Source organism: Talpa occidentalis, unplaced genomic scaffold, assembly GCF_014898055.3.
Source record: "Talpa occidentalis isolate TD23 unplaced genomic scaffold, MPIMG_talOcc4v2.1 talOcc4.8, whole genome shotgun sequence".
Taxonomy (NCBI): Eukaryota; Metazoa; Chordata; class Mammalia; order Eulipotyphla; family Talpidae; genus Talpa; species Talpa occidentalis.
Genome location: NW_023605194.1, coordinates 75,561,263 through 75,582,845, shown reverse-complemented (window position 1 = coordinate 75,582,845; position 21,583 = coordinate 75,561,263). Strand labels below are relative to the sequence as shown.

Here is a 21,583-nt window from a genome sequence, read left to right as displayed (position 1 = left end):
GTGCAATCTTGTATATATTATTCAACCTCTCTGAGCCTTCCCCTTCCACATCTGTAAATGGAGGGGCAGAAGCGCGGTCTCTGAGGTTGCCTTCAGCTCTCTCCATGTTCCTCCTTATCGCCACTCCAGCCTGTGCTGTGCTGAGGTCCTGGGAAGGCTGTGTCCTGTGGTGTTTAGCTCCCAGGGACTGAGAGCTCGGCACAGTGCTGGCTTCTGTGTGCTTTACCTCATTTAATGCGCATAGTAGAGGGCATTTTTATCCCCATTCTCTTGACAGGTCTATAGAAAACTGAGATTTGAGTAGTTCAGTAACTTGCCCAGACTGACATCTTGTCAGGACCTGAAGCTGGACTTGAAGCCAGGCTTTGACAGGTGCCCTTAGCCAGGGGGCCATGCGCCTCTTGAGTCAGCCTCCCAAAGCTGCAGGATTCGGGGAGGAGTTTCCCCAAGGCTGGCAGTGGGTGATTTTCCTCCCCTCATCTTTGCAGTGGCCTGTGCATGCACCTGTTCAGCCCACGCTCATCGTCCCCTTCATGCCAGTGGGCAATTGAGCCCCGGCAGCCCTGCCTCTGTCCGTGTCCCAGCTGAGTTGCTGATGGTAGGCACAGCAGGGAGTAGGGGGGGTGGGTAGCATGCTGGACCAGAGCGCATGAAAAGAAATCTGGGAGATGAGGGCATGTTTGCTGTTAGGCATCCATTTAGCCAGCGACCCCCCCCCCCCGCCCCTCCTTTCACCCCCGCTTCCCTCCCCGCCCCCCACCCCCAGCCATCCCCCCGCTCCCAGCCTGGGCTTCTCTAGACAACTAAGTGTCTCTCACTTCCACTCCAGCAGGCAGGCGACCATCTGTGGCCATTGAGCCTCAGGACAATTGCTTTCTGGTCATGTTTTCTGCTTTGAGGAGAGGTAGGCCATCTCCAGATCCTCTCAGGGCGGATTAGTCACAGGCCCTGAGTGTCTGGGAGGAGTGCAAAGCAATGGAGCCCGAGGGCCAGCTCCCTGCACTGCAGCAGGGAGACCAGGCCCAGGTGCTCCGGCCCTTCAGCCACAAGCTCCTCCTCCTCTCAGTCCTGCTCTCCAGCCTCTGAAGTAAAAGAAGGGGCCAGACGAGCTCTTAGCCATCACCCCTCTTTAAAGAATAGAATAGAGAAATGGGTTCCTTGAGAAAATTAATAGTGGGCTTAGAGGGACAAAGCAAAGGGCTGGTGTTGCTTTTGATGGAAAAGATGGGACAACCTTTAGGGGGTTATGCTAAAGAGTGCTCAGTGAGGGGGTGTGGGCTTTGATGGAAAGTGATCAGGATCCCTTGCAGGGTGCAGGTGCCCCAGCTGGCATGGAAAGGCTTCCAGGAAGCTTCCACACGCGGTCAGTGCAACTTGCCCAGGTGTTGGTGCTGCCTGGAAGCTAGGGAATGGCCAGGAAGCCTTCTGGAAAAGCCTCCCACCCCAGAATCATGGGTAGAGCTCTGGAGGCAATGTCTGATGTTTGATATTTATTTCTGAGCACGAAAGGAATCCATGTTTATTGTTAAAAAGTTGGAGAACTATAGAAAGGAATGAAGATGATAAAATCACCAGTCATTCTCCCACCTACAGACGACGTTAACACTTTGGTGTTCCAGAAAATTTTCCCACATATGCACACAGAGAAATATAGATGTATTATTTTTAAATGGTTGAGAGTGTCGATGGTTTAATATCTTTTTTATATGCCTAGTGTTCTACTAGAAGCATTTCCCCGCAACAACAATTATTTTGTAAGGAATTTCATGATGGTGCAATATTAGATTGTCTGTTTACTCCTCTTTACATCTCAGATAAATCAGCCAAAAATCTCTGGACCAGTTTCATTCCCTCTCATAGGTACTCAGGTTGATCAACTTCTTCCCCGTCACTCATGGTCCACTATTTTTTCTGGCTAGGTTAGTGCCAGAAGGGTCAGGCCCACATCAGCTTACACACACACACACACACACACACACACACACACACACACACAAAGGTGCGCACACACGCACCCCCATGGCTGTCACAGAGCAGGTATGCTGCAAACATTTTTGAACAAGTGAATATCATTTGTTCTCATTCTTAGGACTTATTATTATTATTATCACCAATAACACCACAATAATATCCATAAATTCACCTTGTTTTTCAGATCACAGCCTAACCTAGAACGCTGGCTTTTGCCTCCAGGCAAATAGGACAGCTTCTATCTGTAAGGATTTTCTTATGAGATTAATATTTCTCAACTCTCTTTTCTGCAATGCTCCTGCTCTTCCTGCCCAATTTCATTGGAATTGGAAATCCCCTGGGGTGCAGCTGGTATTCTTCTGCCCATTTGCTCTTCTGGGCAAGGGAGGGCAGACTGTCTGGGTCCCAAGTCTAGTCCTTCCTGCTCAGTGTTGATTCCCTGTGGCCTGGGCACCAGCCTCTTTGCCTTTTGGTGAGGAGAACAGCACTCAGAGTGGAAGACTTGGAGAGCAGTGCCTCCTGGTTGGCTCCCCTTTTAAGTTGGGCACAGCAGGACACACAGCAACTTGGGCTGCAAAGATCACCTCTTCAGTCTTGGCCTCCTTAACTCCAGCCCAGAGGAGGCCTCCAGCTGCTGTGGAGGAAAGAAAAAACTGGTGACTGGAGTGGGATGGGAGAGGCAGGGAGTGTCAAGGTGCAGGGGAAGTTTCTCCACCCCGTCTGGGTCTTCTAAGTCTGGACGGATGAACAAATTAACATCAGACGGTTTACTCAGAGAAAAGGCCAAGATTTAATGACACACGTATGGAGAGTTTACACGGTTATGAATGCTAAAGAATGAAGATGCAGGCCAGGGGTCTTTATCCTGCATTTAGGGGTCTGGGGACTCAAAGAGGGGGAGGGACTTCACATGACACACAAGAGAGGTGCCTTCATCCTTACCCCGAGAGTAAAGATGGGATTCATAGATAGAGAGGACATGTTCACTGATAAACCTACAACTGGGTGAGACACCCCCAACTACACTCTTCTAGGCCATAAGAGGGAAAGTAGTGATTGCATCTCCGATTAGGAAAAGGCCGAAGCTTAGGATGTGATGCTCTTGCCTGATTAGGCAAGGGCAGAAGCTCCCAGGATTTCATTGCTCTTAGCTCCAAATACTCTGAGTGCCAGAATGGGGTGGCTTGAGGAGACCAGTTCTGAGAATCTTGGGGTGGTCTGATTCAGTTACCTTTAGGGGGTTGGTGGGTGGGCTTTGGCATTCATATTCCCTTGGAAATAATGGCTTAGTGGTGGGTGGAGAGAAGGGGGCAGCTGGTAAGGGGCTTCTCTGACTTAGAAAAAGAGATGGGGTGCCTTTTCCTGTTTGGGTCCTCACCCTGCAAGTTTTTTCCTTAGTTAGATTAGAGGTAAGCGTTTAGGGAGCTGGTTACATCTATTTATCTTGTCAATGTATTTTGAGCATCTGTTATATACCAGGCGCTGCTTGGGACTGGGGATACAGAGATGGGTAGGCTGGCCTGTGAGATTATGGATTCTTACTGACCAGCGTGGCTGAGAATAAACTCCCTACTTGCATTTTTTTTATACACATTTTTTCTTCATTTTATCTTTTAAAACTCAGTAGTTATTTATTTATTTATTTTAATGGATGGATCTTTTTTTTTTTTAAGATTTATTTATTTATTTATACAAGCACTGGGTACAGTCAGAAGAGCGGGAGGGTGAGAGAATTCACCAGAGCCAGAGCAGGGAACAGAACAGCAGAGTGACAAAATACACTGCTGAGGGGAGCAGCGGGCGGCAGGAAAGGTCTGCGCACCATGTGGGACCCTCGCCCGGCAGCCAGGGATCGAACTGGCGCTGCAGAGCTTCGCAACCCAGTGCTCAACTGCTGCGCCACCGGGGAGGCCCCTTACTTGCATATTTTTAGAAAAGATTTATTTATTTATGCATACAAGAACTGGGGTACAGGCCAGAGGTGTGGGGGTGGTGGTGGCAGAGTGGGGAACAGAATGGGGAACAGAATAGGCAAACTGACTGAAATACACTGCTGAGGGAAGCAGCAGACGAGCCAGGAGAGATCTGCTGCGCCATGTGCGTAGCTCCTTGGCCAGGGATCAAACTCGTGCTGCAGTGGCTGTGGACAGCTTCATAGGTTGCATCTTAACCCTTGTGCCACCAGGGATGCCCCCTACTTGCATTTGATGGAAGTAGGGGTGGTGGGAGAATGGCACCTGGCATCCTAGCCCTTGAGCTGGGCAGTTGGACAGTGCTCCACATTCCTTCTCTGGGGGAGACCTTTCCATTGTCACCTGCCCCCAGAATTTCTTTGGTCTTTGGGAGAGGAGGGAACTGGTCATCCTGGCTTGTTTCTGCATGGGGCCCTGAGGTAGGTGGATTGTTAAGGATACTTGGTGTTCATCCCTGACAAAGCAAAGATCCTGTAGAGCCTATGGGCTAATGGGCTGGAAGACAGATGCTAAATAGTAAATGCAATAGCTAATATGAGTTAGAAAGTAAAATGAACTTTTTAGAAAAGGGGGAAAAAGGGCAGGGTACATGAGATTGGGGGTGCCAGAGTGGGATGGGGAGAAAAGGTTGCAGTTTTAAATGGGGTGATTTCAGTATGACTTCCTTGAGAAGATGCCATTTGAGCAAAACCTTGGAGGTGAGGAACTATGCCATACAGGTAATGGGAGAACATTCTACACAGAGAAAAGCCCCAGGGAAGGAATGTACCTAAAGTGTTGGGGCTGGCCAGAGGCCTATATGACTGGGATGGAGAGATAAAAGCAGAGAGCAGTTGGAGATGCCCCTGGGAAAATAAGGAACTAGTCAGCCCAGATAGGACTTGGAGGCCCCTGGAGAGACATTAGCATTTACTCTACAGAAAATGGGGAGCCATTGCAGGTTGTAGAGCAAAAGAATGGCATGATCTGACTTAGGTTTTAAAGACTTCCTCTAGCTGTTTCAGGGGGGTGGGGCAGGGACAAGGGGTGGGGGACTAGTTGGGAGCTATTGCAGTAACTCAGGTGAGAGAGGAGGGAGATGGCTTGAATCAGAATAATAGCAGAAGAGGTGGCAACAAGTGGTAAATTCTGGGAGTGCATTTTCAAATTTTACCTTTATTTCCTTTTTATAGAGGTAAAATGTCCATATAGTTAGGCATGTAGGTCTTAAGCATATAGTGCAATAAATATACTTGGATATACTTGTATAGCCACCACCCAGTTCTATATTGGATCATCTCCAGCAGCCCAGAAGGCTCTCTTGTGTCCGTTCCAGTTATCAAAAACTCTGGCCTTTGTTCCCATAAATTGAATTTGCTTGTTTTGGAACTTTTACAAAGGGACTCAAGTAATACATTCTCTTTGCATCTGACTTGTGAAGTTTGCATGTGGCTTCATCCTGGCTGAGTAGAGAGTGTATCAAGGAGGAACAAGAGATTGTTTGTTGCAAATGCTGTGGATGGGGAGGTCAAGTGAAATAGAGATTTACTACAGGTTTTAGTAGAGCGACAGCAACGGGAACAGAAACCAATCGGAGAAGACTCGAGAGAACAGGCGTGGAATTGAAGGCAGCTGGCGTGGATTATTCTTTTGAGGAATTTTGTTGTGAGAAGAAAAAAAGAATGGGCAGTAGCTGTCAGGAGAAGCGGTAACTATGCTTCTGTGTTGTTTTGTGTTGTTTTTTTTAAGGCGGGAGGGACCTTTGTATATTTATGTACTGAAGATAAGGCAGAGGGCAGCATTAGGGATGGAGCGGAGGAGGGAATCTCTGGAGGATGTCCTTTTTAGGAGGGTTGGGATCTAGGACATACACAGAAGGCTGTCTCTAGAGGACCATGGGGATATCGCAGAGGCAGGGTGTGGGTGTCGCTCCTGGTAGGGGAAGTTCTCTGCAGAGCGTTTTAGTTTCTTGCTGAAGTGGAGAGCAAGGTCATCAGCTGAGTGGGAATATGCAAAAGGAGTTGGTCCAGTGAGTAGCGGGTGTGAGGCATTCTCTAGGAAGCAGGAGAGGGGAGACTAGTGGTATTGGGGCATCAAGTGGGTGTGATGAGTTTGTTTATTTTTTTAAAGATTTATTTATTTATCCAAGAACCAGGGTACAGGCCAGAGGTATGGGAGAGTGAGAGGATTCACCAGAGACAGAGTGGGGAGCAGAACAGGCAGACTGACTGAAATACACTGCTGAGGGGAGCAGTGGGTGAGACAGAAGAGGTCTACTGCGCCCAGTGGATATCTCCACGGCTGGCCAGGATCGAACTCATGCTGTAGAGGCTGAGGACAGCTTTATAGCACTGTGCTCAACAGCCTGCACCACCAGGGAGGCCCTGGATGTAATGAGTTTGAAGCGAGACTAGGCCCATGGCGGTTTATTTCCAGCTGTGGACAGCTGCACGGGCAGGCACAGAGGAGGCAGGGCTCATTCCAGCATGAAGCACCAGTTTCTGGGCCAGACGTTCGGTTTCTTACATGATCGAGAGGTTCCTGCCCTCATGGATCTCAGAGATGAGCCATGAGGGGCTAGTACAAGAGAAATAAACAGGTGCCTGTGGTAATGCCTGGAGAAGAATTCAAGGAGAAAGACACCTGAACCTTCTTGCCTTCTCCAAGCCCTGTGGCAGTGTCCAGAGAGATGCCAGAAGCCCAAGGACTTAGGCGGGTTCATAGGCCTTAAAGTTCACGGTCAAGAGTGTTTGTTTGTTCTAAGTGCACTGTGATGCCTCTGAGTGCTTTAAGCAGGGAAACACATAATTCAAATTATGTTTTTAAAGTGTTGAAAGTTCTTAATAAAATATTAACAAATCAAATCCAGTGGTATAGAAAAGGTACAATATATCACAGCCAAGTAGGGTTTATTCCATGTATACAAGGGTGCTTTACCACCTGGGAAAAATCAGCCCCTGTAATCCACATCAACATAAGAAAGTTGCCCTGCCTGCAGTCGGGGGGACTGGAGCGGGGTGACAGAAGACTTTATTTAGCAGGCATGGTGGCAGGCAGGCAGGGAGCCAAGGAGATGGTGGAGCTGGAGAGAACTGGAAAGATTTCAGGTGTGTTAGAGTTAAAACCAGCTGGTCATGGATTGGATGTGCCAAGTGGGAGAAGAGCTCCAGTGTGGCTGCCTGGGCTTATGACTAAGCTACAGGGCGGGTGCAGGAGCATTTCTGAGGTGTGATGGGGAGCATGTGGAGCGGAGAAATTGGGGGGGGCATGCAATTCAGATGCCATTAGATACTGAAGTGGAGGTGATGGGATGGTAGGTCCACGAGGGGTCTCTTTCTTTCTTGTTCCCCAGCTCTTGAGCCTCCATGTGGTCCAGAGGACACGCTCCCTGCCTGCCTCTCAGAGCTTCAAAGAAAGGGTCCCTGGAGCATGCAGCTGGCCACCGGCGCCACCAGCTGCTACCTCCGCTGTCTCCCACCTGGCTTCTCAGGAGGCTGGACCACAGCAAGAAACTCCCTAAACTTCCAGAAGGAGACAGCAGAGTTGGGGCTCCTTCCTGCCAGATTCCATTCAGAATGAGACACAGTGATTTCTGCTCCCCAAGTTGGCCCATCCTCAGTCACCTTGGAGTGGGTCCTGTCCTTCTACAGACACACCCCCACCCCTGGATCCCTCAGGGCCTGGCAGCATGAACTGTGGCAATCACCCGGCCAGTGGTTGTTCCTCACAGCAGGGTCCCCTTGCAGGCCTCTGGGGTGCTGAGCGCTGGCTTCAGCAGTAAAGGCATGCACTCAACAGGCCCAGCCCTTGATGGCAGCATGGGGGAGCCCCAAGGCTGCTGGGCATGCTGGGTGTCTGTCGCCTTGGCCTGCTTGGAGAAGCCATATCAAACCTCCCTTTGCCTACTGAAGCTGAGAGCCCTTTGCAGTGCTATTGGCGGGGCTGGCAGGAGTGGGTGCTGAGAGCTACCAGAGGCCAAGGGGGCTCCATTTCTCAGTTCCCCCTGGAGGCAGAACTGAGACCTCAGCCTGGCCTCACTGGTCCTCTGTCCTGTCCGACCATCATGGCAGCCGCTCTGCTCACACCCACCTGGCCGGAAGGGGAACACCCCAGCAGGCGGCCTGGGGATGGTCTGTTTTAAAAGCCCCTCTACCCTGAATATTTTTAATGATCCCCTTTTCAGAGAGGCCCGCTGTCCCCTCACTTGGAGGTACACAGTGGAAGGAAGGGTCAGAACTGTCTCCCAGCAGACAGCTGGAGCTAGAGCCTGTGGGAGCAGTCACCCACCCTTTCTCAGCCTCCACGACCTCTTCTGCAAAACAGGTTTCTTAACCTTCCTCCCAATTCTTATTGGAAAGCTCACAGATCAGGGCCCAGCAGGCACTCAGTGGATGGGCTTGTTACTGTTGTTTTTCTTTACCCCTTGACATTAAGAGGGTTCCTTGCTCCCCACCCCCACACCCCCTTTGCTCCACCCAATATGACTTTCCTGCACTGCAGGGGCAGGATATGCAGCCCCCCAGTCTGCCTTGTTGGTGATATTCTAGTACTTAGTACAACCTGGCTGGCACTTAGTAGGAGGCAAGGTCTTTGTCGGGGAAGGGAGGAGGAACACTCACATGAAGGAAGGAAACTCTAGTGGGGGAGATTGAGTAGCCAGATTAGGAGGAAGTCAGTCAAATATTTCATATTCACCCACAGAGGGCAGAGGCAGATCCTGGAGAGTAAAGGGTTGTTTCATTAAAACAGTCCCCAGAAATCAGAGGGTGTGGGGCTGGGACGCAGAGGGTGAAGAGCTCACCCATGCTTACCTGGGAAGTGTTCAGGGAGTGCCCATCTCCTGGGGCTCAGCTCCTCTGGCCCCCAAGCTGCTATTCCTATGAAGGGAGGATGTGAATGGCTCCTGCCCAGTCCTTCCCAACCGAGGCTTCCTCGAAGGGGAGAGCTGGCATCCAGCAGAAGCAAGGGCTCCCCTGGGGGCCAGCAGCTCCCTAAATCCTCTCTGGGGAGGAAACAGTCAGTGTGCTTGGGGACTCATTGGACCAGCAGACACATCTGCGATAGTGGTGGTGGCCCATGGTCCGCTGCAGGGAAAACACGCCTCCAACCCTCTTGTTCTGGCTCCCGGGGCCGCCTTGGGGAAGATGGCCCAGAGGCCTGGGAAGAGACACAGTTACCATTCAGGGCCTCTGCTTTGGGTCCCAGGGCCCGACAGTGTGGGAGTCAGCCAGCACACAAGGGAGGGAGGGGTGTGAAGGCATGATCCCTCCTCCCCATTGCCTTTATTATTTTATTTATTTATTTATTTATTTTGAATAGAGGCACGTTTTTATTTATTTATTTGTTTGTTTGTTTTGTTTCTACATGCACTGGGTACAGTCAGAAGTGCGGGAGGGTGAGAGAATTCACCAGAGCCAGAGCGGGGAGCAGAGCAGGCAGAAGGACCGAAGTACACTGCTGAGGGGAGCAGTGGGCGGCAGGAGAGGTCTGCGTGCCACGTGGGACCCTCCTCCGGTGGCCGGGGAGCAGCCGGGGATCGAACCGGCGCTGCAGAGGCTGCGGGCAGCTTCGCAACCCAGCGCTCAACCGCTGCGCCACCGGGGAGGCCCCCCATTGCCTTTATGTGACAGGGGGCCATGGTGTTCCAGGCTGTGGTGTAAATGGGGTGTACTCACATATGCGTGTGTGTGTGTGTGTGTGTGTGTGTGTGTGTGAGTGAGAGAGAGAGAGAGAGAGAGAGAGAGAGAGTAGGAGGCTATTGGGAGTTATTGCTTTTATTTTTATTTTTACAAGTCAAAAATTAATGTGTTAGGCTTCCCAGACCTTTCATTCAGTTCTGCTTGCCTACCCTGCCCCCTCCTACTCCAGTCCTTCATTCTCCAAGGCCCAGGCCTGAGTTTGGACCAGGCCAATCTGTTTTCTGTTCCAGTTCCACCCAACCCGCATGCCCCACCCCCCACTATTAATCATCCTTGATGTAGGAACCCAGTTTACATGTTCAAGTCAATAAGTGTTTTCTGACAACACAAGTCCTGCCCTCAAGGGCACAGGCCCGCAGCCTCATGTGGGTGGGGGGGAGGACAATGTGACAAAGTACCAGCTGCCACGTAGTGGGAGGCCTGAGCAGGCCTGGCCCACACCCAGGCTCCCAGGGCCAAGGTCACTCCCTGAGCCTGGATGCTAAGCCCCACACCACCTTCTCTGTGCTTAAAACGCATTTTCCTACCTCCCTTGCTAGTCGTGCCTAAACCTGTCTGGGCCTTGGAGTTTAAGAGAAGGATTAAAGAAGAAGATTTGACATCTAAGACCACATCTTAAGCACACACATAGACGCACACACTAGAAACTGTCTCCTCTTTTGTTTCATTCCTTCTCCTTTTTTAATGCCGCGCTCTGATGACACCTCTTCTAGGAAGCCTTCCTTGATTTTCCTTCATGTTCCTTCAGCCCCTATGCTTCCCTTGAATACTTGTCAAGTTGCATGATGGTAATTCCCTCACTGGTCTCTGAACAATTTGAAGGTGGGGTCCAAGCCTGTTCATCTCTCTCCCCAGAGCCCAGTATAGTTTCTGCCCATTTTCGGTATCCAAAGGCTGACCCAGTAACTCTCTGAATGAAAGTTAATAGTAATAAATGAATAAACTATATTTGCTAAGCCCCATGCTAAATGCTTTGTATGGATTCTCTTACTTAAGTCCTTGTACAATTTTGTGAAGAGTCACTAGTAGTACTTTATTTTTTTTTTAAAGATTTACTTATGCATACAAGAATTGGGGTGTAGGCCAGAGATGCAGGGGGTGAGAGGATTATTCACCAGAGACAGAGTGGGGAGCAGAACAGGTGGGTCTACTGAAATACACTGCTGAGGGGAACAGCGGGGATACGGGAGAGGTCTGCTGCACCATGTGGGTCAGCTCCCTGGTTGGGGATTGAACTCGTGCTGCAGTGGCTGCAGATAGCTTCATAGTGCTACATCTAAATCCCTTGCGCCACCTGGGAGGCCCCACTAGTAGTCCTTTAAATTAATAGTATCATGTATCCCCATTTTCACATTTTCTGAGGAAGCTAAGGCTCAGAGAGCTCAAACATCTCCCTGACAGCCACATGGCTGCTATGTGTAACCAGAATTCTTGAATGAACACTCGAGTGCGTGAATGAATAGACCTGTGCTTAAGCCTGACTCCAACACTTACTGCTGGGTACTCTAGGGTGAATCGCTTACCTCCTTGAATGTCAGTTTTCACATCTATAAAAAGGGCATCATTCCAGACCATAAAGAGCTGTCTGTGAGTCAGTGCTCTCGGAAGGAAGAATGCCTCATTGCTCAGGGTGTGTGTGGAGGCGGGAAGGGAAGCCATACCTGACCCCTGCGGTCTCTGGCTGCGGTTGAGAACACAGGGCTGGCCTGCCTGGCAGAAGGAGCTGATGTTGGCTGCAGGCTGAGGGCAGCAGTGGAGCAGAGACCTGGGGTCAGTGTGGGTGGGCTTGGCAGAGGGGCCCAGTCTGCCTTTGTTGCTGATGTTTAAAAGAGAAGGCCTCTTCTCTCTGGGGTGTTGTTTCTGTCTGCCTCCCTACTGCTGGAGCTGTAGACACTCCCGACTGCTAAAAGATGTGTGTGCAACTCCAGCATCATCAGTGGGCAGTGGGATTTGTGCAGTATGTGGGTCCCAGGCCCTGCAGATCTGCATGAGGGCCCTACACCCAAGGATTAAATGTGCAGATTGACTCAGGATGGGCGGCTCCAGCACCTTGGGGTCTGCAGGGGAGTGGCGTCCCCTGCTGCTCTGCTGAAGTCCTCCTGGCCAGGATGGGGTGACCTCTGGGCCCATTCTTCCTGTCAGAACGAGACCTGAGTTGACAGTCAGTCCACAGTTGAAGAATTGAAGTAAAAATGTTCAAGAGAAGCACCTGTGAGGAGAGTCAGGGACAGGGGAGCTCCCTCCCAAACTATGGAGGCTGGGGGAGAAGAGAAGGGATCCCCTAATTTGCTCCATACAGAGAATTGGGGCCCAGAGCCAGGAGGCCAGAACTCAGCCCTGGTCTTCCACACAGATCAGCCATCTCGCCCTCTGGAGTAGGGAGTCTGGTCCCTGCTGACTTCTCGGGGCTGTTGCAAGGTGGCAGAAGGTGTGTGTGCTGGGTCTGGTGAGGGAAGGGCCCCCGAGAGGCCGTGACCGAGTGCATGGGGACACAGACTGGTCAAAATGGCCTCTGGTTCTCCTCTGCTACTTGTTCTGTGGCCAGAGTCTCTGAACCTCAGTTTCTGCATCTGTGAACTGGGATTGTTGAGAGGATTGTATGTGAAAACAAATTTGTAAGCTTTTGTCTCTTTTGGATATCAGGGGGCTCATCCTTCCCCTGCTGTTTTTGGGAGGGAGGAGGATGACTGGAAAGCAGCATGTGCATGTCTGTCTGTCTGTCTCTGTTGTGGTTAGGATAGACAGTTGAAACCCCGACCACCGGTGTGGCTCGAAAGGCTGCTGTTACATGCATGCCATTGCCTAGCGCTGTGGGGAAGTGGCTGTGGCTGGGCTGGGAGGCATATAAAGGTCCCACATCTAGGTGAGGGTGTGTTGTGCCCTTTCTGGGATCCTCTCTTCCCTGCTTCAAGCTCGGAGGCTGCCTGGCACCAGAGGGCCCCCGGGAAGGAGAATGAATTCTGGTGGGTTAGGAATGCCTGCATGCTGGGGAATCCCCTCAGTGTCCAGAAGGGCTACGTGTCTCCTTTTGTAGTATATTTAACTTTATTTAGTCCTGTAAAGTTGGTTTATCAACACCATTTTACAAGTAAAGTACCGGAGAGGTAATCTGAATATTGTTACCCAGCTCATAAATAGCAAAACTTGCATTTGAACAGGTGCCTGCGGATATCAAAGTGAACACTCCTGCCCCTGCCCCTGTGTTTGGGCATTTCCAGACTGTGGGCACCCTCAGCCCCTGTCTTCAGACAACTTTGAGGTTGAGGAGGAGTCAGCGCCAGATTTTGCAGAGGCTGCTGGTGGGCCAGGCCTGAGGGGCAGCTGAGCTTCCGTTAGATCCTGCCTGCTTCTCTCAGGCCCTGGGGCCTAAGTGTGCTCATTTGCATGGCTCTCTCAATCACAAGTGCAGTGAAGCTAAATCAGGAGGTGTTGCTAGCATCACAGCAGCAGAAATAATCCCAAGAGGTCCACAGAGGTGAGAGTGGTGGAGATGGCCTGGAGAGGCAGCCTGCAGGCTCTGGGCTAGGTCCTGGGGCTGGGCTTGAGAGGGTCCAGGGAGACCTGAGTGGCCAGTCCAGGTGAAGAGCACCTGGTGAGTCACAGGAGGCTGATTTCAGTCTCGGGTCAAAGACCAACCAGCCTCGGGCACCCACTGACAGTTCCTCTGCCTCTGTAAAATGGCAACAACAAAATGTGCTCTTTCTACCTTGCAAATTGATGTGGGCAACAAGTAGCGTCCTTGGTCTGGCAGTGACATGTGAGTGGTGCCCGGCCACTACCTGGTCGCTGTGCCTGCCTGCTGTGCACCTCCTGTCTGATTCTTGCCCCGTTGAGCCCCCAAGGCCCCGTCTGCCTCCATCCTGGCTTTCGGCCTTTCTTCTCTGGGTGGTGGACGTGGCTGTCCATTAAGAGAAACAGGTTACATGGGTGGATTTGCCATGGACCTGGCGGGAATTTTTGTTTCTATTTCCTACAGGATCTGAGACAATACCTGTCCTTTTTCTGGGCTCCTCCATCAACCTCCTTCCCTAACAAGGGTGGGGAGGGCTTCTTTTGTGCCAACTATCAGTTGAGTGCCCTTGAGCCTTGCTACCCATGTCCATTACAGTCTGAGAAGCTCTGGCAATGGTGCATTCCAGGGAAGGCAAGCCCATAGTCTCTGTCTACTAATCCCTCGTGGCCTCCTGGGAACAGCAATGCTTGGAACAGAAGACAAGGGCTCTGGAGGCGGCAGCTCCCACCTGAGTTGCAATTCTAGTTCTGGCCACTACCTGTATGACCTTGGGCAAGTCACTAATCTCCTCTTAGGATGACTGGTGAAAAGGGGAAAGGAGAGACTCAGTGCCAAATGGTAACTATGGAAACACCGGGAGATGGACTGGGTGGGTATCAGCTCCATTTTACAGATGGGGAAACTCAAAAGTGGATGTGACTTACTAACACATCAAGTTTCAATCTGATTCACATCCAGACCCTCTAACACTGCCGGGTCCTGCCAGAGTTTGGTTACCTTGAGCCTCTCACTTCCCCAGCCATGAGTGTCTCTATTGAAGACAAGTGGGACCCGCTCTGGAGGTTGGGGAGGAAATTGTGATGGTCAGGCCTGCATGGGACTTGGGTCTTGGGGGTCTTGGAGCTGGACTGTCCAAATGCCCAGATAGTTGATAATGCTGTCTGGGGGAGGGAGGCCCCTGGGGCCTACCGCCCATGTGGCTGCATCCTCCCCCCGCCCCCCTGCCTGTCCCTGGCTGCTGTGCATGTCCTGCCTGATTCTTGCCTGGCTGAGTCACCAAGGCCCATCATTGCCAGCTTTCTGCACTTTCTTCCTCCAGGCATGAGCTTAGCACTTTGAAGTTTTCATGAATTGTGCATAGGGGACAAAGGCATTGACTTAATAAGCTTCCCTTCTCCAGTCCCCCCCCATTATAACCTGAGACTCCCCATCCAGGGTCATGGCAGACATGAGTGATTTATAGTGCTTTGTAGAAGTGGCTAAGTGGCTGAAAATGAGGTGATTGTTCAATTCTGAGAGAAGTGGCCTCACCAGGCCCATGCTCTGGGGCACCGCCAGTGCTCTGTGGCTCCATTCTCCCCATGCCAGTGACAGGGGTACAGGCCAGCTCCCGCAGAAGAAGAGGACAGGCGCTCCCCACCTCCACCCAGGCAAGCAGTGAGAAGGGCTGGTCTTGCCTCAGGCGGAAGTGTGGTTAGACTTGCTGGAAACCCTGAATTCAGTGACTTCATATACTAGGGCTGGGTGACTGAGGCAGGACCTTGGAATGGACAGTCGAGGCTTTTGCCAAAATCCCTTATCTGTGGGGGCCGGGCATGGGCTCTTCTGTCCTCGGGAGGACTGTCCCAGAGATGAGCAAGGAGCCCCAGCCTGGCTTCCTCTCACCCGCCTCCTAGGCTGTTCACATTTAAAGTGGTGACTGATGCAGATGGATTACTATCTACTGTGTTCTCGGAACTGTTTCTATTCACTGGATTTGTTCTTTGTTTCTCTCCCACTACCTCTTTTTCTGCTTTCTCTGGTTCAGTTAAGTGTTTTATAGGAATCCGTTTTCCTTCCCCAAATATTATTGGGTGCCTACTGTGTGCCAGGTACTGTGCTAGGAATCCAAGCCAATCCAATACGAAAACTGACTTGGGGTACTTGTTACAATCTTGGGAAAGAAAACCAAAAATTTTACTGATTATCCTAGGCAGAGAGGAAGGGGCCATTGGCCTCCATGGCCCAAGAGATCCAGAGTCCTCCTGTCTCAGCTGTCCTGGGAGGGGATTCATGTCCACTTGCATCCCTCTGGGCCAGCTTGGTGCTGCCCTACCTTCTCCATATCGGGACCTCTCTTTCCCCACCCCTAGCCCATTTCTGGAATGGAGCAGAAGAGAGGGGGAAGCCTGGAACAATAAAGGGCACAGAGTGATTGGGGCTCAGGGCCACCGCTGCTGCTGGGCTCTTCTGTCCTGGGTGGCTGCTGGCTGGGGAGGACTGGTTCCTGCATTAGGCCTGTAGTGTAGGGGGCTTGGTGGATAGGCTGTGGGGGGAACATAGGCCAAGAAAGCATCAGAAGACACAGTTGAGACCAGAAATAGCTGGTGCTGGGTTCTTAACTGCTGTTATTTGTGCTCTAATTCCCACGGACCTGGAAGTGAGATGGGAAGAAAGATCAAGACCTGGGAGGACATGACTGAAGCTTCCAGGGCCCATGGGCAGACCCACTTGGAATGTGATGCAGCCGGAAGGACTGAAGGTAGTCTCTGGGAAGGACTTCCCAGTGTAAAAGTATAAGCTATGGAATAGAGGCTTGAGGGTGGCCGTGCCCTCTTTTGGGGAGATTTCCAAGGAGGAAAACTTCCCTTGCTCTCTGTCCTCCCACGTCCTGCCGTCTGTGACATCTTTTCTAGAGTGGAGGGCTAGATGCTGTGAACCCGATGGAGCCCCGAGGACCCAGGCTGTGGAAACAGAGAAAGAAGCCAAGCCCCAGGAGAATAGGTGCCTCCTAAGGGTGAGCTTCCTGTCTCCTCAGCCAGGGAGGGTCTGGGAAGGGCGTGGCCTGTGACTCAAGGCTCTTGGCACTAGGGCATCATCCAGCCTGCTTCCTGGGTCCCACCTAAGCGACTGCCTGGGTGCTGCCCTGGAGTCTGCACAGATTGGGGTCCCTCCAGTGGGAGGTTGGAATTCGCTGCCTTGAAGGAGACAAGCCTTCAGGTAGAGGTGGTACCAGATGAGCCAGGAGAGCACCAGAGGGGAGGCTGACTCTCTGAGGCTGCCTCCTTCCATTTCTGGTCTCCACTGACCAATTCCCTAGGACTGTTTTACAGGGCCCAGCCGGGGAGTCAGCCTCCCCAGGGCCCTATCCGGGGTTCCATGCTAGGCTGGGCAAGTTCCCACATTCTAGACTCGGACACTAGTCACACAGGGCAGGTGACACAGATAAGGTGGGGCCAGGTGGGAGGGCTGGCTGCCAAAGGGCAAGAAAGCCATGTGACTGGCCTTCCAAAGTCAAAAAGTAATTTTTTATTTATCTGTGTCCCCGCAACCTGCTTTGTGTCTCTGTAAGAACTGTCTTTTCCAGTAGAATCAGGAGTGTCCTCCGGGTGATAATAAAAGCACAAGTTGCTACTCTTTGCCCAGGGCCTAGATAAGGTAACGCACAGTCTCAAGGTCACAGTCAGGCTGCCAAGCACGTCTGTTGGCCCACTATGCCCGGGACAAGGCTGCGGCTCTAGGCTGCGGCTCGCCCGGGGCCACAGCTGCTGGAGCCGATTTGGACTCGGTCTTGACTCGGTTCTGACCCCACAGCAGCTTCATTACCTCATTCCGCTTACTCATTCGCTCACTCAACACATAGTTATTTCTCTTTTTATTCCATGTTGCTCCCCACCTTGCCCTGGGGGAGCATGCAGTCCTTGGAGGACTCCCCTGGGAGCTGTGTGTGCCTCTCATCCACACCCCGGCTCCTCCTTCCCAGACTGGGAGGGGAGTGTGGTTCCTGGTGCTCCCCCTGCTAGTACCAGGCTTAGCTCTCACAGGGGGTCCAGACACATTCCAGAAGAGGGAACCAGGGACATGCCAGTTTGCAAAACATATCTCCCCATTCCCAGTCATCCAGATGAAGGCATGGATGCCCCCACGGGGCCAGGAGGGGTCTCACTCAGGGCCAAGTCCCTCATGGACCAGAGCCCCGTCTCCAAATACCTACCACAATGAGGCATTCCATGGGGGCCTTTTCTTCTTTGGGGGGTCCTGATGCTGTTGTTTTATATGGAGGCACCCCTCGATGGGTGGCGTGGGCCCTTATGGGCTCTCTGCAGTCCAAGGGGCTCTACATTTTCCAGCTCCCTCCTGCCCTGGCCTCCCGATGTGCCAGCCCTGCAGTAGGATTCTCTGCCCACTCTTGTAAGTGACCATTGTCTGCAGGTCCTGAGAAGCTGTGGGGAACAGTGCAATTAGCTCCCTTTCCCCTTAAGAGCAAGACTTTCCACTTCATTGGTAAAGGTATTTGACCACCTGTACCCCTGGGTTCTTCCCAGTGAGGCCTGGCTGTGCCAGCTCATGTGTCATTAAACTCATAGGCAGACAGGATGGGCTTTTTTGTCCCACCTGATGAGTCAGAGTCACCCATGGCAGGTGAGGCCATCCTGGCTTTTTCCAAAGGTGGGAGTGAATGAAATCTCAGCCCAGGAAATGGCCAGGAATGCTGAGGTCTGGGACCAGTTTCCCAAGTTCACTATTTAGACCAGGACCGCCCCTCTCCCCACCAAGAACCTCCCATCATTAGGATATGGAGGCTGCACCTGGCTGGGGACTGTGGCCGCTTCTAAAATCACAGAGAACATTAGGGCATCGTGTCAAAGGGCAATACCTGGGCCCCCTCCATGTGTGTGGGGATGAGTTGATGCTCCCTGGCTGGAGGTAAAAGGTGGGAACATAGGCAAAATACACTGTGAAAATGTGCCTCCCTCCAACCTGAGAGACTCTCTACACCCACCCCTGCAGCTTCTTCTGGTTCAGAACCACTGGCCAAATCCACACCCCTTGTAAGGATGGAGAATCCACCCAAAGAGAAGAAAGAGGTGCTTGGTGGCACACGGCCAGAATGCGTTATGTCGGTTGTCTACACAAACCTTCAGTTTGGGGGTGATGTGGAGACTTTGGCCTTTGCCTTGCTGCTCGCTTATCAGACGGGGCGCTCCCTTTGTTCTGGGACTGTGCCCCCCCATTAGACCGAGTTCTTTACAGTGGGAGCTGTTTCTTCTGCCTACTCCCAGATCCAAGAATCTGAAGTTGGAGGGGAGGGTAGGGGCTGTTCAGAATAGGAGACGTTACTGAGTTACTTACGCACTTGCTTGTCTTTCCCACCAGGCTGTGGAATTAGTTTTTGTCAGCAAATAACCAGGAGCTATTTCCCATTATGCTAATAACCTAATCCATTTATCCGACTCTTTTCTTAGGGGGAGCTGAGAGCTCTTGCTCCTCCTCTCTGTAGCCCTGCAGAGTGGCCTGGGGTGTCAGATGGAACCCCTTTGGGGGATGGGTGACACCAGTATTCAGAGATGGGTGAAGTGAAGTCATGAGTCCTGAAGCAGCAAGACTGCAAGCCAGGGTGACTGGGCCCCAGCCATCCGCACCCCTCCCCCACCTAATCCAGACTCCCCTGGGCAGCATTACTGTGAAATATTTGGCCCCTGGAGTGTGCCCAGCACCTTTGATTGTATCTAGTTTCCTGTTCTCCTTTGGGAGGAAGAATGTCTCTGCAGGAAGCAGTTTAATAGTCTGAAAGCCTTACTTCCCTAGTCTTAGATCCAAGTTTCCAGTTACAAGTGGCTGAGATTCTTGATAAGAAGTGAGGCAGGAAGGAGGGCCAGAGCTGGGAAATACTGCTGCTTCTCAGATGCCCAGGAAGCGAAGGGGAAGTGGAGGGTTTGTCCTTGACTGTCCAGACTGCATATCGTGGAGAGTTGCTGGCCATCCCTTCCCCCCAGCCCTTGAGCCCAGTGCCTGGATGGGAACCAGGACGCATGGGCTGGGCCTGAGGACCCTGGCCCGCTCCAGCAGCTGGCAGGACACCTCATCAGCCACCTTCATGCTGAACCACGTTTAACATTTTCCAAACCCACCTTGCTGGTCCTCTCTCCTCTCTGCCAACGCATTTTACTAAGCCTGTGGTCTGTTCTCTCAGCCTCTGGCAGAGGTTCTTGGTGATCACCGTGCTCCCTTCTTCCTGCTCGGAAGTCACTCCTGAGCTGCTGGGTCAGGAATGCAGAAATAGTTGAGGTGTTTAAACTGAGGCCATCGATGCCAGGAATATCAGGTGGTGAAGCAGCAGAGAGGCACACGGGGCCTAGTGAGGTGAAGCAAAGATTAGCCCCCCAAGCCCAGGGGTTTGTGGAGGCTGGAAGCGTGGTGACCTGTCCAGTGGGAGAAGTCACCACTGCCTGACCCCATCTCGGGCAGAGAGAGGAGCAGAAATATTCCGGCTTCTCTCCGCTGCCTCCAGCTGCCTGGTGGGTCCCATGGACCTGGCTGACCCAGCTCGGGAGGAAGTCTGCAGGGTAAGCACCAGCCACACAGAGCAGGGCAGGGGGAGAGGGGGAGCTGAGGAGACAGCTTCAGGCCCAGCACACTCCAGGCTCACTTGCCCTGTGATGGCGTCGCTCCCCTGATCACCCACCTCGGTGTGAGTTCTCGTCCACCAGCATCTTTCGGGCCCCAACACCCATCCCTTCTCTTTTCTATGGCAGAGGCTCCTGCCCAGGTCCCATGGCCTGTCCATCCTTGGGTGCCTTTCTGAGCTTTTCCTGTTCTCAGAGTCAACCTGTTATAGGGCAGCCCCGATACTGAACGGGTTCCTGGCTGTGGGTCCTCACCCGCGCGCACTTAAAAGGGACTTATTAATACTTCACTACAGGCACACACAAAAGGTTAATAAAAGGTTTATTTACAAGGGAAAAGGAAATAAGGAAAATGTACAACTCAGGGAGAAAATAGGGAAATAAAGTCTTTAATGCGTCCTACCCGATCCGCCGACCTGGAAACCCAAAGTCACTCTCAGAGCTGGCGGGACGCTGCGAGCTGGCGGAGAGCCAAAATGGGGACCCCTCCAAAGCCCACGTGTCTGGCTTTAAACCAACCTGGCTGCTTAACCCCACCCTCAGGTCCCAGCCACTTTCCCTTTGGTGGTGATGGGATTTGGAGTTCCCAGTGTCTTTGGCTTTGGCCTGGGGTGGGGATGGAGTCCACAAAGCCTGTATGGACTTAGCTTTAGGACATCCTTTTCCCTCTAACAATTATCCTTTTCCCCCTAACAAACCTAAAAGCCAGTCCTGGCATGTCCAGGAGGAACTGTCCTCTAAGGCTGTTGGCAGGGAAAGGCCACCCCCTGGATATCGCTGGGCTCCGGCAGGAAGTCACCACATCCAAGGAAGGGCCCATTGAGAAGGCCGAGGGCCAGTGGGAAGCTGTGTGCGCATGGCCCTCGCTGGGATTTAATTTGAGTTGGAGACGTGGCTGGAAGCTGTGGGTGGGGCTGCTTCTGGCCGAGGCACCCCTATGGCCAGTGCAAGGTCGGGACTGCCCTGGATGTGCCCAGCTCCGTGGCACTTGCTCTTACGGCATGGGCCTGAGTGGGGACTAGTCTGATTCAGTGGCGATTCCCCACCAGTCCCAACACGGCAGGGGGCCAGACCGGGGAGCCAGGGAATAATTTTCTTATCCAGGGCACAATTTCCTTATCCAGGGCACCGTGATTGCTTCCAGGGCTCTGGTTCTGCCTTTCTAATTGGATCGTCTCTAATCCAGCATTTACCACTTATTCCTTATCTCTGGTTCCTGAGACGTGGCAGCCCCATCACATGGCAGGTCCTCCATCAGTCATAAATGATTGAATAAATCATCTTAATCTCAGTGCATACATCTTGTCATTGAATAAATAGCAAATGATGGAAGAAGATGTGTGGATTCATTTATCTGTTTTTACATGCATTTACTGATTCAGTCAGTGTGTACTTACTAAGCACCGTTTCAGGTTCTGGGGAGGCCATGGTGACCCTGCAAAGCACAGGCTCAGCCCTGGGGGCACTCTTCCCCGGGAGAGATCCAGGTATCCATATGCAGGGCTGGGAGGGGGGACACAGGCAGGAGGTGATAAGCTCTATCAAGAAAATTCAACATGGCAGGGAGCCAAGCATGACAGGGTTCATGTTTGCTGGTTGGGGAGTCTTCTCCTGGGAGGTGTCATGTGAGCCAAGAGCTGGTGAGGGGAAGCAACCTTCCCGGACATCTTGGGGATGAACAGGAGGTGTGAAGGCCCGAGGTGGGAGGTACCCGTAGGCACATGAAGTGCCCAGTTGCCCCGTGTGGCCTCGAGGGCTGTATGGAAGGGCCCCAGGAAAGGGATGGGGGGGTCTCAGGGGACAGCACCCCGCTGCTCGACATTCAGGATCACAACCTGGCCT

The 21,583-nt window shown here is 52.2% G+C and overlaps 1 protein-coding gene across 4 annotated transcripts in view; it reads left to right on the top strand.

Moving 5' to 3' along the window:
• ADORA1 (adenosine A1 receptor) overlaps window positions 1–21,583 on the top strand; it is a 32,910-nt gene that overhangs the window by 4,309 nt on the left and 7,018 nt on the right. The window contains exon 1 of one of the 4 annotated variants that reach the window (XM_037496739.2): window positions 5,328–5,631. The exons of the other annotated variants lie outside the window; for them this stretch is intronic. Within the exon in view, the coding sequence (XP_037352636.1) occupies window positions 5,606–5,631 (26 nt within the window). The 5' untranslated portion in view covers window positions 5,328–5,605. Of the gene's footprint in view, window positions 1–5,327; window positions 5,632–21,583 lie in introns of those variants that run through there. 4 annotated transcript variants of the gene reach the window in all.